Genomic DNA, 14,357 nt, shown 5'->3' on the forward strand with positions numbered 1-14,357 from the left:
TGTACTTACTCCACACTCAACCAACGTGGAGACAGACATAAAGAGACGCTGTACACACGATCACACTCCCCAAGCGTACTCTACAAACCGGGTCTAGGTACCCTTGCCCCTGGAGGGGGAACTGCACCCAGACCCAGGTGGTGTTACCCTCTTCCCTGCGGTGGGGAGAGGCAGACCACCCCAACTCCGCAGCAGCAGGGAGGCCCCAGACTCCAGACCGCAGTCGGACGGCCAACTCCTCCTCCTAGCCCCCCCGCTCCAGCAGGCCGCAGAGAATGGGGGTGAGAGAAGACTCCAAACCTCCCTCCACCCGCTCATTGTAGTGTTGATGCATGTGTGTTCTAAGGTGCATTTAAAACCCAGGAGGGCATGGAGCTACCTGCCAGAGAGCAGCAGGTAAGCGCATAGTCCCTCCTGATAGCCCTCAGTGTCTACGTGTATTTAAAATTGAGAGGTGGGCAACGACACCAGGGGTGGGGTGTACATGTATCGTGTATCCATGTATCCATGTATTGTGCCCACCCCCAAGATCCTATATGTATGTGTAATGAGAGTGTGAGTAATGTGAATGTCTAAGTTGTGGGATAAAATTGAGGCAGAGGCAGCCAGAAGGGGACAGAGGGGGGGTAGCCTCCTCTGCACCCTGGTGACACCCCCATACTCCGCGCCCCGCCAGGGAAAGGGGGCCCAGGCCCATCCAGACCGGGGCCCAGTGCAGCAGCGCCTCCCGGCCCCACAGAGCCCGGGACAGTCCACCCAACCCCACCACAGAGAAAACTGCACCCACCCCACCATCCACTCATCTTCCAGACTACATAAGACAATAGACGCCCAGGCTGAGATCTTCCTCCACCTCTCCTGTATCTCCCCCTCCTGCAGAGAGAGTTCCTGAAGAGCGGAAAGCTCCAGAGAGTTGCAGCATGGCCTGGAGGTGTCACTATCACAATCTGCGGGGAGTATGATCATTTGTTATGAAAAAAGAAGACCCAAATGCAGACTCACAGGCTGGCAAGGATAAACTAAAGGCAGCCTGTTTATTTTGGACGGAGAGAATGATATGAAATATCTGACAGGGAACTGAGAAACTCAGAAACCTATACTGGGGGATAACACTAGGAAACATGACCAGTGAAGCTGGGTGACGAAAGGAGAAGATTAAACAATAAACACACAGGACGGTCATTAGGGAAGAGGAGACGGCAGGGACAAATCAGGAGTAACGAGACAGTTACAGCAAAACTCAACATAACCAACAAAATAAAATAGGAAGCACGTGTTTTGATCGCTGGCTCCAGTCTGCATGCTGAAGCTTCCTTTGGTTACAAGATACAGAACCAACGTTAGTGTGAATGAGACTATGAGAATGTTATATAGCATTTGCTCCACTTTGAATTCAGTTTGAAGAAGTAAAGAGACAAACAAACTTAAAAGAGACCATAGGATTAAAAAAACACAGACACCGCAAAAGGACGAAACACGGGCAAGAAGCAAAGTAAACAGAAAAGGAAGCAAGGAAATAGAAAGATAAGATCCACATGAATAGAATAGACAAAATATGAGTGCTTCAAGCAAACTGTGCAGGAATAAAATATAAATAGCAAACAGCAGAAATAAATAACAAATGGGGGAAAATATGTAGGATGAACAGGAACAAAGACACTGGAGAACAAAGTGGTGAGGGTTACTCAGACCACCATTAACTGACTAAATACATGGGAACTGGCAAAGTGAGACGCGGTCACAGAGAGTGACAAGGTACAAGGCGCACAAAAAGAGGGACTGGCAAAATTAGACGTCTATCAGAAGTACAGAATACAGAGACAGACAGGCAGACAGTGAAACAAACATGGAGACAAAACCTGCTACACACAGAGACAACACTAACACGGCCTGAACATGAAAGGAAACAAATTTAGACCAGCAACTAAGAGGAAGCACTAATTTGGAAGGGAAATAATACCAGACATATGGTGCACTCTGAATATCACCAGTCTGTTGCAAAGCTAACAGAGAGACAGACAAGCATTCACACCTACAGCTAATTTAAAGATACCACTTCAGCGTCACAGCTGGGTCCTTCTCTGTGTTATAAACGACACAGAGAAGGCCCCAGCTGTGACGCCACAGTAGTTCATTTGTTGACTGATACATCGATGTAGTCTCTCAGGAACGAGGGCGAAATGCCAACGACCGCCTGTCTGTTTTCAGGGCTGTATTTGAAGCCATGCTCCAATCAGGCAAAGTTTTAAGTGTTGCACATTTCGATGGGTTTCTTTCAGCTGACATAGTTTCCATTTGGGTCATGTGGTGTTAGATACCCCAGCGTGTGGTCATAGGGTGAAGAGCCCGGACGATTAGTGGGATTTTAGGTGTGGTGTAAAAATGACGCTGCAACTTTAAAAACGTTGTTGCTTTAAGGATTAACGTACAACCATACTTGGGCTGAGTTTGACACTGGTTCTCTTCAGTAATTAAAATAGCTTTAACACATGATAAGATCAAATGTCAGCTACACTGTGACAGTCGAGGGGCCACACTCAGATATATTTATTCGCTTGTTCTCTTTGTGTGATAAGAGTTTCCATCTGAATTTAACCCCTGTGTGGGGCTGATCTTTCATTTCATTTTATTTCAAGCTCAGATTCTTTGCCTTTGGCACATTTTCTGTGACGAGACTTCAAACCATTCCCACCGTCCTTATTAATCAACATGGTGAAGTGATTCTTCGCAAGGTGATGGGATAGGAAGAGTTTCAGAAAATGAGGCCTTTTGTCTTTATTGGAGAGGTCAGTGCAGACAGGACGGATGGGGGGAAGGCGAGGGGGGAATGACACACAGGAAACGGTGTTGGTCAGACCCAAAGACAGGCGTGGGCAGTGAGGACTCTCACCTTCAGACTCACTGTCTAATCAGTCTGACAGTGAGTCTGAAGACAGAGCAACCCAACACACGTTACTATGTTCATCATCATCATCATTGTTTATTTATATAGCACTTTAAAAACACACAAGGCTGACCAAACTGCTGAACAATAGAAACATAATAGATACCATAAGAATAATAAATACGATACAATAATAAACATAGCGAAAAACAATAAAATACAAGTCAGTCAACCACTGAGTCAAAAGCCAGTGACTAAAAATGCTTTTTCAATCTGGATTTAAAAACCAGCACTGATGTCGATTGCCTAATGTGAAGAGGAAGATTATTCCAAAGCTTAGGAGCCACGATAGAGAACGCTCGGTCTCCTCTCAGTTTCAGCCGTGATTTGGGGACTGAGAGCAACAGCTGCTCAGCTGACCGGAGCGAACGAGTGGGGACATAGGGCTTCAGCAGGTGCCAGACCATTTAAAGATTTAAAAACCAATAAAAGAACTTGAAAATGAATCCTAAATTCAATTGGAAGCCAGTGCAGGGAGGCCAAGAGTGATGTTATCACTAAGCAGGACATTAAATCAAATTAATGAGACACCAAAACAAGAGCTGGAGCCCAAGACAGCCATGAAGTCACAGTGTACACAAATACACAAGAAACACAGAAACCAGCTGGGTGGATGTGGCTCGGGAACCTTCTGTTACCTTGAACGTCGGTGTTTTGAACGCTGGCTGCTCCAGTCTGCTTGTATTTGTCCAAGATTTCCCCTCATATCTTGGTTATGGTTATTTTTTCTTTTATTAAACTGATCACACTCCTGTTCATGAATAGAAAAAAACCCCATCAGTGTATTTTCACTTAAACAAGCAGCTGTTTTTTTTGCATTAAAGTTATATAAAAATGTAACAGTGCAAATTCCTCGCTGACAGTTTAACCAAAAGGCATTTCCAGTGGAAAGTAGCCGACATATCCTCAGCATAACCATGTATAATATCCACAAAACCTGAGAAGGTTGGAGAGAAGGTAGGCGAACTCTGCTGGGATCTGCGTTTAACAAAGTGTCTAAAGACGAAACAAAGAAATCTTTCTGTAAATGTTCAGATGCACAGACTGGACTGAAAAAGAGTGAAAAAGCAGCTAACGTCCAAAAATAAGAAAACTTTGAAAGAACTCCAAAAAAACCTGGAGAACTTTTGCTCAAAAAACAGTTTTGTTTTTTTTTTTTATTACAAGGCAATCTGACAAAATGTCATCAAATGAGACTCAAGACTTCTGCAGGTCTCTGCCATGACTCAATTTTTTTTTCTTAACGGCAGAAACAATTGTTCCTTTTTTACTTTGTTTCTATTTTCTCTTCTTGTTTTTATCTGTTGAACAACAAACAACATTCATGCTGATTCACATAATATCCTGTCTCTACTCTCTGGGATTTCCTCGTAGCTCTTTGATGCAAAGAACATCCATCAAACGCTCCAGCTTGTGCTCAACATCATCGTGAACGGTGATGGTACTCTGACGAGAAAATACTCAGTCGACCTTTTGGTTGATTTGTTAAAGAACCCCAAAATAGCTGATTACCTAACAAGGTATGCAGATAATTCACAGCTCTTTTCCTGAATAGCTGCTTTAAAACTCTGCTGAAAGCCTTTGTCCATTTCCAGGTATCCCCACTTCTCAGCATGTGTGTCTCAAGTGTTAGGACTGCTGCATTGGAAAGACCCAGACCCTGCAGCCAAGGTGAGAGACGACAAATATGATAACCCACACCAGCTGTGCTTAACTCTGTAAGTTCCCAGTATTCCCTGAAACCATCACGTGTGACACAGTTTACATCAGACGTGATGCAGCTGACCTCAACACTGACCTTCTTGTGGTAACAGAGACTTAAAAAAATAATAATAAAGCAACAAAGTGGGTCGCTCTTTGACAGTAAATTCCAGTGCGGTCCGCTCCAATCTCCTCAGGCTGACTCTCTTCTAGGCTCTCCTGACTGTTCCCTTTACATGTTGATGATGTGTCTTGTAAATCTGGATCCCTTTCCAGCAGGACGCTCCTCTTTTTCAGACAGTACCTGAGCTGCTCTCTCTCCTGACAGTCAGCTGTCCACCTCTGCATGGCCAGTCGAGCCAGCGCCGAAATTTGAGGCAGAGCTCGGAGCAGAGCGGGCAGCCAGGCTGAGCACGGAGCAGAGGTTGAAGGTCGCAAACTGACATCCACGTCTTCCAGAGAGCCCAGACCTCCTGCTGCAAACAGACTGCACCAACCGTTGTCTCCCACCAAGCTGTTGTAGGACAGATCCAGTGCACGGAGTGAGGAGAGACAGCCCCGTCTGCACACGGCAGCTGCACAGAGGAAGAGGACCCATTGATAACTGATCACTTTATGCCTGTTCACTTTACTGTTTTGTTCACAATGTTTCTGATGGAGACAAAAATAACACCGAATAGTTTCATTGTTTTGTTTTATACGACAGCTACAGATGCTGGCAGCATGAAATAAATGAAAGAAATATCAATTTCCTTCAGGCTTTACTTGTCTTAATATACATTTATGCAGCCTAATGATCCACTACAGACCAAAAAAGAAAAAGTATAATGTCATTGTGTGTTAGTTACCCAGATGTTGCATGTCATCAGTGGTGAGCTCGCAGCTGCAAAGACGGAGCTCGCTGACGACTGATGGCTGCAGAGCATCCAGCAGGAGCGCCAAGTGACCGCCAACCACTTTACACCAGGAAATATCCACCGTGCGCAGATAGGACACCGCCAGGGCTGATGCATAAACACAAAGTTTTCACCATTTCAGGCTAGAGGGTGGAAGAGGTATTCAGGGAGAATGACTTGAAGGAAAACTTCTATAAATAAACAAGTGTGTGTGTGTGTGTGTTACCCAGAGCAGTGAAGGACTCGTTGCTCATGTAGCAGCTGTTGAATGGCAGCCTCCTCATTTGTGTCGCAGGGAGGGCGGAGACCAGCAGGTGGACCACACCTCCCACTTCCTTATTGGATGACACATCAAGCTCGGTCAGTGCAGTGAGAGAGGGCAGCACCTGGACTGAAAAACAACGAGTCACATGACTGCTGCAGCGAGCATGCGATTAGTGTCCGGCGTGTGAGATTGGTAGCAACTGACTCAGAGCCTCTAGATCATCTCGCGTGAGGCAACACAGGTGGAGGTCGAGTCTCTCCAGGTGTGTGACGTGAGCCAGGTGAAAGGTGAGGCGGCTCAGTCCACCAGCTAGAAGCAGCTTTACAGTATATTAATTAGAACAATGCTGCTCTCTAATGTATCTTGGTAAAGTGCAGAAAAATCTAATGTTTTATATGATACAGTGTGATTTCAGTAACATATCATAATGGAGGCTTCAGCAAGTACTTACGAAGGAAATCTTTCCTCTGCTCTTCAGTTAGTTCATCAAATACCTCCCAAAACATCTGTATGGTGGGGTGGCGGTCATGATATCTCCAACCATAACTTGTGTTCTGAAAACAGTGAAAATGACTGTTATAATCATAGAGTTTGTAAGGTCAGGCATACACTATGTTGCCAAAAGTATTCCCTAACACATCCAAATCATTCAATTAATGTGTTCCAATCACTTCCATGGACACAGGTGTATTAAATCAAGCACCTAGGCATGCAGACTACTTCTACAAACATGTGTGAAAGGACGAGTCGCTCTCAGGAACTGAATGAATTCCAGCATGGTAATGTGATAGGATGCACCAGTGCAACAAGTCCAGTCATGAAATTTCCTCGCTATTAAATATTCCATAGTCAGCTGTTAGTGATATTATAACAAAGTGGAAGTAATTGGAAATGACAGCTAGTCAGCTGATGCTAAGGCTCATAGTGCACTTAAGTCACCAATATCTGCAGTCTGCTGTTGTTACAGATGTCCAAACTTCATTGGTTTCCATGGCTGAGCAGCTGCATCCCAGCCTTACACTGACAAACACAATGCAAAGCGTCAGATGGAGTGATTTAAGCATCTCAACACTGGACTCTAAAGCAGTGGAGATGTGTTTACTGGAGTGACGAATCACACTTCTCTGACTGGCAATCCGATGGATGTGTCAGGGTTTGGTGGTTGCCAGAAGTACTTGTCTGACTGCACTGTGCCAAGTGTAAAGTGTGGGCATGTGTGCACATGGCTGGGCACCAGTGCACAATACAAGGTCCATAAAGACATGGATGAGTGAGTTTGGTGTAGAAGAACTGGACTAGCCTGCACAGAGTCCTGACCTCAACCTGATAGAACATCTTTGGGATGAATTAGAGCAGCAACTGTGAGCCAGGCCTTCTCCTCCAACGTCAGTGTCTGACACCATAAATGCACCTCTGGAAGAATAGTCAAAAAATTCCCATAAACACACCTAAACCTTGTGGAAAGCTTTTCCAGAAGAGTGGAAGCAGTTATAGCTGCGAAGGGTGGGCTGACTATTATATTATACTATCATACAAAAGTCTGGATTAAGACTGAGATGTGACACAAGTTCATATTTGTGTTAAAGCAGCCGACTGAATGCTTTTGACAGTATGCAGTACACAGTTATTGTGCTACAGGACAGCTGTGAAACTACAGCCTGTGTCTGTTTGGCTGACTGTACCTGTTTGAACATTTCCCAGTCATGCACGTCCTGGCCGACCAGCACTCCCTGCAGCTCCTCTGGTCGAAACAGCCTCACCAAATCCTGCTCACACACCAGGAAGAAGCCTCGCTTGAACTCCTGGAACAGATTCTCCACTGATGTGTTGAAGGCATGATTCACATAGGCCTCCACAAACTCCTTCCTGTTTAGGAGGGAAAATGTTAAATTAGCAAACATTTCACAGAGACAAAGGTGCTGCAGATGAACCTCACAAACACTTCATGTTTTATATTTACCTCATATTAAGACCTACTAAGGACCTGATTGTTTTTAATTATGTCCTGATACATAAAACCTGAGAGCTCACATAACTGCATATGCTCAGAATAGACAGCACACATGGATACAAATTACTGCCTTGCAGCAGCAATCTTCAGACCATCACTATGAGCTCCATACAAGGTTACACTGTTCCTGTTATTAACAGCAGGGGGCACTATCAGCCACAGACTGGGAGCCAGATATGCTCTGCTGGTGCCTCATTGTTACAGAGGAAAGACTCTATAGTGAGAAACAGCTGAGGGGGAAACACTGATCTGGAAACGTCTGAGTGTTACAGAGGATATACATAGCACTGTGGTTCAGTGTCACACAATCACAAACAAATACAGCAAAGTACTAAAAAGGGTGTTGCCTCCAAAGATTGCTTTTACTGGTTTGGAGCTTAGGAGGCTTAATAACAACAGGCATGAATGAAGACAGATCAGAACAGCTGTTTGATCACAGCATCCAGTACCAACACAATCATCCACACTCAAGAGCCTGTTGGCTTCAGAGTCAGCAGCTGAATGTCTAAAATATCAAATGTCATTTTTGGTCCATCAGCTACAGCATGAACTGCTTAAAGTGAGAAGCAGCCTGAAGCCCGACAGATTCATCTTTCCAGACTGAAAATATCTCAGAGTGAACAGAGTGGTGCGTTTTCAGGGTGATCTCACAAAGTCAAATCCCTTTAATGATGTTCTGTCCTGTCTTCCTCTATCAAAAGCACACAAACACTATAAAACATTGTTTCGGTGCTTTGGGGTTTTGTTTTCTACACAGAGGTATAGCACGACTAGACCCTAAAGGCAGGCTGCTCACCTACAACCAGCTCACGAACATCTTTCCAATGGAGCTCGCTGCCTTTCTCGTGGATGAGGGTCACTGTGATCCTCCGCTGGATCCCCTGCAGCAAACATAACAGGAGCTCAGGATCACAGTGAGCACAGCTAGAGCAACATTACGCTTTAAAAGAAGATATTCAACTGTGTACAAAGGAAGCAGTTACCACTGTGTGAGTAATAAGGAAACAACATGTGCACCAATCCTGTACCTGGTGCAGCAGGTAGGTACCATGACAGGGCAGGCCTCCACTGTGATCCACGATGGCTGGGATGTACCTGTGCATGGAGGGAGGAGGTGACACAACATCCCAACTTATAATATTCTTCCTGGAGATCATTTTTATGGTTCCTTTAAAGCTTGTGCGTGAATATAACACTCCAGGTGGATACTCACTCTCCAGTGGGCTCCAGCTCGCTGATCTCAAACCAGACCAGCAGGTCGTACTTGCTGACACACTGACCCAGGTTGGATTTGGTGATGGTGTTCAACTTGGAGGCTGCAACTGGCACACACACACACACACGCACACACACACACGCACACACACACACGCACACACACACACGCACGCACACACGCACGCACACACACACTCAACGTTAACAAGTGGGAATTTTTCTGGATTTAAGAGAAGGTGAATAAAAGTGAGCAGTATTTACTACATGCTTTGGGTGACTAAATGGAGGATGGATAGGTGACATGAAAACACTACTGACCCTTTATACTGAGCCAATAGCTCACACACTTCTATTAAATCTGTCTAAAGAGCCAGTAATCACAGAGGATAGATACTGGAAGAAAACTGAAATGTTAGGAGGAACTAAATCACACATTACAACACCAGTGGCAGCACCCTGCTGTCTCACACATCGGGATCACGGTCCTGTTGAAGCGGGATAATTGCTAAAGCTCACAGTTGCATTCCTCTATACTCAATATGATCGAAAAAACTATTTTAACAAACAATTAAAAAAGGAACAAGTAAAAGATCTACTATAGCCAAAAGAAGACCATTTACAGACTATAGCCCTGTGAACAAGTATTTGCCTCCTTTCTCATTTCCTATCTTATTCCATATTTGTCACACTTACACCTTTCACATCAATACATTTATAACATTAGACAACAATGTCTAATATTCAACGGCAGTTTTCAAGGGCAAAACGCTATCCAAACATACTTGGTCCTATATGAAAAAGTAATCACACAGAAAACCTGATACCTTGTGTGTCACCTCTGACACCAACAGCTGCAGCAAGCGTTTGGTGCTAGAGGTCACATTTGGACTCTGGACCTCTGTGGAGTGTGCACATGATCTCATTACTGTCTAAAAATCCAAGGAGTGCTGAATCATTGAAAAATACACAGTAACAGGTGTGTAGCATCGCTAACTAGGTAGCAACAAGCCTCTAATTGGATAATCCAAATTGTCACTAGGTGTGAATGTGCAAATGAATGTGAGTGCGAATGGTTGTCTGTCCCTATGTGTTAGCCCTGCGATAGACTGGCGACCTGTCCAGGGTGTACCCTGCCTCTTGCCCTATGACAGCTGGGATAGGCTCCAGTGACCCCCGCGACCCTGAAAAGGATAAGCGGAAGCGAATGGATGGATGGAATTTTTCTTCCTTTATGCTTACAGCCACGCTCTTGACACAATCAGGACAAAATGCCATGGCGACTGTCCCTTGGTGACCTTCTTGGTTACCTCATTGCAGATGTTTTTCTATATTGCATAACTACTTTGGAATGATGCATCAAAAATAAATAAATAAATGAATACATGCCAAAAAAAGAAACATTTGTTTTAATGTGGGGTTTGAAAAAGCCCACCTTTTGAATTATAAGCCGTGAAAAATGACAGACTTTTTCTCATTATTTGGTAAGGATTAAGACGCACAAAGAACCAGTAATTCTTGCCCTTCAGCAGTCACAGAGGTTTAAACCATGCTGGTGAAATTAGTGCCATTATCTGACAGGGAGAGGAGCTGCAATATTTTCTATATGGCTCCAAGAGTGATAAAATGCCTCACAGCGATGTTCATAAATGTCAGTCATGCCCTGGCAGAGAACTCCACTGCTGAATTAATATTATATGTCAAACAATGCTCCATCCAGTTTTATGGGTTGCATACACAGTCTGAGCCTCCAGTCACGCAAACCTGTCCTGGCTTGTAGAGTGAAGCCAGACTAGATGCTAATGGAGCTCTCTAATACTTGAATTTTAGTCAAGCTTGCAGCTTTCTTCACTATGTTGTATAATGCAATGAATAACATGAACATTTTTAGTAAGGTTTGTTTGCTTGTTAACATTTTTCCCTTTAATGTTTTCATTAATAAAATCCAACCTTGAAGCATAACAAACCAACCTTCTACTTTCTTAAGTTCAAGCAAGTCTACAGTTTAAATAAAGGTCTAAAGTCACAAATATTATTCTGACAATAGAAATCCTAGAATAGTGGTAACACTCTGAATACACATGCCAATATAAATTTATCTCGCTGTCATGTGTTATTTTGCCGGGTTGTTTCCTCCCGTTGCCATGTAAACACAAAATAGTGTATATATATGAATATTTTCAAAAAATGCTCTGTGAGTTCCACATCATAACAGTTATTTACTGAGCAGCTCAGTTAGAACTTGCCACTCACACACTGAGCAGCACTCACTAACTTTCTATTTCTAAACAATTTGTTCACTTTTTATCTCAGGCATGTCTGAAAAGACATCAAATAACTTTTTCCATCGCTTTAAAGATTTGATTCAGAGAAAGCGCACAGGTGGAGATGTAAGTAACTAAACATACTCATTCTTGACTTCTCTGCTGATCAAATGTAAATGTTTCTGAGAGATGTGTTATATTTTGCTGCTTTGCACAGTGTAATTTTTGTGTAAGTCACTGTAGACAGAGCAACTGTCAGCGCTTCACCACAGAGTCCAGGATCCTGGACTTTCACAAAGCTCAGAGCAGTAAGACAAATGTGTTCTTTCAACAGGCAGACACATTGCATATCGCACAGAGACCCAGAGATTATGCTGTGCATCTCCCACCTTTACCTGAGCAATGCGCAGGCTCTCCACAGAGAGTCCAGGGAAGCTGGAACTGTTTGGATGACCCCTTTTGGAATCAGGAGGACCCTGAAAGAAGTCTGAGTAGCCTCAGCTCTGCAGACACACACACACCAAGTGATCTGAGGGCCATTCCTTTCATTGTTAGTCCTGTTGAGATGACACCGCTCACTCCAGTTCCTCCACCTCCTCGAGCAGCTTGTCCATCGCAATTGCCTGTTTTCTCTGCTAAACATTCAGGAGCAGGTCGGTTCAAAGGTGATGCTTTTCTTTAGTGGTTACACCTGCTGTTAATCAGTTAGTTTAGATTTTAAAATTTGACACTGTAGATTATCTATTTTAATGCTAAATTACACATTCTTGCTGTCCATTCATTTTATATGCTTTTTTGAAGAAAAAAAAAATCGTAAGATGTCAATTTGTAGTTATTTAGTTATTTTTTTGTCTAAACAGACACGAAGGTCATTCGTGGAATAAGAGTCTTGACAGCAAAAGACAAATTTGGGCCTATTTTGGAAAAACTGCAGCATTTCCAGGATGGGATTGTAACCTCACCTGGACACACAGTACCAACCAAAACATTTACTGCAGTAAAGCCTTTGACTCCAAAACCTCCAACAGTTCCCATACCGCAAAAACGAGGACCTCGGCCTGGGACGCTGCTGCGCCGTGCAAAAGTCGTCCCTATAGACGGTAAGTGGTTTTCCTCAGTAACTGTAGAAGATGCTGAATAATCAAACTTTAAATTAAGAGATTTTTTAAAAAGATTTTAATGAACAATTAATCACTGCATCATGCTTCGAATTAGAAGAAATGACAGTTTCTTTTTACTAACCTCGTTGATTATCAGACAAGAAAGCAGACAGTCAGTGCAGTCAGAATAATCCAAGAGAGAGCAGGGTCAAACTCCCGCCTGTAGCTACACCTGTAGAGAGCCTGTCCCACAGCTTTAGTCTGCTGTCTTCAGACGACTGGTAAGAAACGTAGTAAGGAGACATTAAATACTGCACAGAAACAGTGCTGCATAATGTGGCTGTGTTATTTGTGGTGTTCCTGAAGTCGTGTTCAATGTTGTGTTGTGTAAATACAGGATTAAGAAAAGACAGGGCTTGCAAACTATTCAGTCTCTGGCAAAGCACCACTCGGACATCCTGAAGACTAAACTACATGAAGTGTGTCTGGTCCTCATTGAGGAGGTATTGCACACTTTATGTTTCTTATATGCGTTTCATGCAGCTAGTTTCCCTTCAAGTGCATACTACAGCCTCAACTGATGATTTTCACTCACATTTTAGGTGAAAAACCAACGCTCAGCAATAGCCTTTGAGGCCATACATGCCATCAATGAGCTCTACATTCAGCTCCAGAGAACAATGGACCCAGAAGTTGAAACAACAGGCCGAGCTCTATTGCTGAAGCTTGCAATGACCAACAACAACTTTCTACATCAGGAGGTCAATCTGGCGCTTGATGCCATGGTGGAAAATTGCAGCCATGGACGGATTCTGAGCGCTCTGTTTAACACAGGACTGACGTAAGAGGAGAGAAGAAGCTGTAGTGATTTTATTAGAAGACATGAAAGAGAGATCATGTTCACTGAGTTGTGTGTCTAATATTGTCCTTGCTCAGCCATCGCTGTGTTGCAGTGAGGAATAGCACGGCTCAACACCTGCACCAGCTGGCTGACAAACTTGGAGCAGCCGTCACCCTGAAAACAGGAACCTTCACTGAAAGATTTCTAATTGCTGCCTCTAGAATGGCAGGGGATGCTGCACCTGAAGCCAGGTGGGTACTTTTAAATGGGTTTGAAGTGCATCAATGTTTTATTTTCTGTGAGTTTACACAATTAATGAAAATTAATGACAACTGTAATCTTCCACAGGTACCATGGGCGAACAATCATTGAGAAACTGACCCTTCACAAGGACTTTATGAATTTGTGGGTGAAGATTGTCCCTGAAAAAGACAGGCGTCCTGTGGAGAAGAGCCTGAAAAAGACAGGCGTCCTGTGGAGAAGAGCCTGAAAAAGACAGGCGTCCTGTGGAGCGCCTGAAATTCAAAAGACATCTGTCCAAAAGTAAGAAAACGTCACACTTCAAGACTGACTGATGGCTTGGACCACTGGAACTATCATCTTCATGTTTTTTCTCTTTCCTTTCTTTCCAGACTGCCGGGATTTCTTGGACGCGTGTTTAACCAAAGTCCCGGAGACGCGGCCGACGCTGGAGGAGCTACAGCATCACACTTGGCTGAGATAAGCCTATCACACACACACACAAACACACACAATTCAGACGTTATCATTTATGTGTGATGTATGAATTACCTTTCTTTTTTTCAGGAAATAATTTTTTTTAATTGGCCCACTTTAAATTTCAGTGTTTTGGAATTCCTGTAACCCCCCCCAGCCATCCCAGGAAAGGGGATCTCTCTTTGAATGGGCTTTCCCGAGGTTTCTTCCCGTCAGTCTGGCCCCCCCAGGGGAGTTTTTCCTCGTCTTCATAGAGAGCTTGGGCTGGCTCAGGAGCTCCATCAAAACTGTCTTTATTTAATTACTCTAATGTAATCATATACTTTAAAGTAATCAAATAAAAGACAGTAAAAATCTGAAGACTTGAAGTAAACTTCCATTAAAATAAAACTTGTTTAATTCA

The 14,357-nt window shown here is 43.7% G+C and overlaps 3 protein-coding genes across 6 annotated transcripts; 1 reads left to right on the plus strand and 2 right to left on the minus strand.

Moving 5' to 3' along the window:
- Positions 1-2,958: 2,958 nt before the first annotated feature.
- Positions 2,959-7,222, minus strand: LOC146566738 (leucine-rich repeat-containing protein 31-like). Of its 3 annotated transcripts, none has more exons than XM_085286426.1 (5): positions 7,124-7,222; positions 6,258-6,360; positions 5,768-5,932; positions 5,494-5,649; positions 2,959-5,220 (listed from the first exon to the last, which is right to left on the minus strand). In XM_085286426.1, the coding sequence occupies exons 1-5, from the start codon at positions 7,139-7,141 to the stop codon at positions 4,763-4,765; spliced, it is 900 nt and encodes a 299-aa protein (XP_085142552.1). In that variant the 5' UTR covers positions 7,142-7,222; the 3' UTR covers positions 2,959-4,762. The 3 variants fall into 3 exon arrangements, with proteins under 3 accessions (XP_085142552.1, XP_085142553.1, XP_085142554.1); XM_085286427.1 differs by having other exon boundaries at positions 7,107-7,222; XM_085286428.1 differs by lacking the exon at positions 7,124-7,222 and adding an exon at positions 6,746-7,092.
- Positions 7,223-7,513: 291 nt separating this feature from the next.
- LOC146566739 (kinesin-like protein KIF1B) lies at positions 7,514-10,310 on the minus strand. The gene is made up of 6 exons (XM_085285807.1): positions 10,275-10,310; positions 9,860-9,905; positions 9,031-9,139; positions 8,846-8,912; positions 8,614-8,698; positions 7,514-7,672 (listed from the first exon to the last, which is right to left on the minus strand). The coding sequence occupies exons 1-6, from the start codon at positions 10,308-10,310 to the stop codon at positions 7,647-7,649; spliced, it is 369 nt and encodes a 122-aa protein (XP_085141933.1). The 3' UTR covers positions 7,514-7,646.
- A 938-nt stretch (positions 10,311-11,248) lies between these two features.
- Positions 11,249-14,357, plus strand: LOC146566740 (uncharacterized). Of its 2 annotated transcripts, none has more exons than XM_085286376.1 (9): positions 11,249-11,422; positions 11,631-11,961; positions 12,157-12,396; positions 12,554-12,677; positions 12,794-12,899; positions 12,999-13,237; positions 13,333-13,488; positions 13,586-13,780; positions 13,870-14,357. In XM_085286376.1, exons 1-8 carry the CDS (start codon positions 11,348-11,350, stop codon positions 13,725-13,727), a joined length of 1,413 nt encoding a protein of 470 aa, XP_085142502.1. In that variant the 5' UTR covers positions 11,249-11,347; the 3' UTR covers positions 13,728-13,780; positions 13,870-14,357. The 2 variants fall into 2 exon arrangements, with proteins under 2 accessions (XP_085142502.1, XP_085142503.1); XM_085286377.1 differs by having other exon boundaries at positions 11,253-11,422; positions 11,631-11,949.

This window comes from Mchenga conophoros, linkage group LG9, assembly GCF_057382185.1.
Source record: "Mchenga conophoros isolate Kocher_MC1m ecotype Shallow Benthic linkage group LG9, M_conophoros_male_GT1.1, whole genome shotgun sequence".
Lineage (NCBI taxonomy): Eukaryota > Metazoa > Chordata > Actinopteri > Cichliformes > Cichlidae > Mchenga > Mchenga conophoros.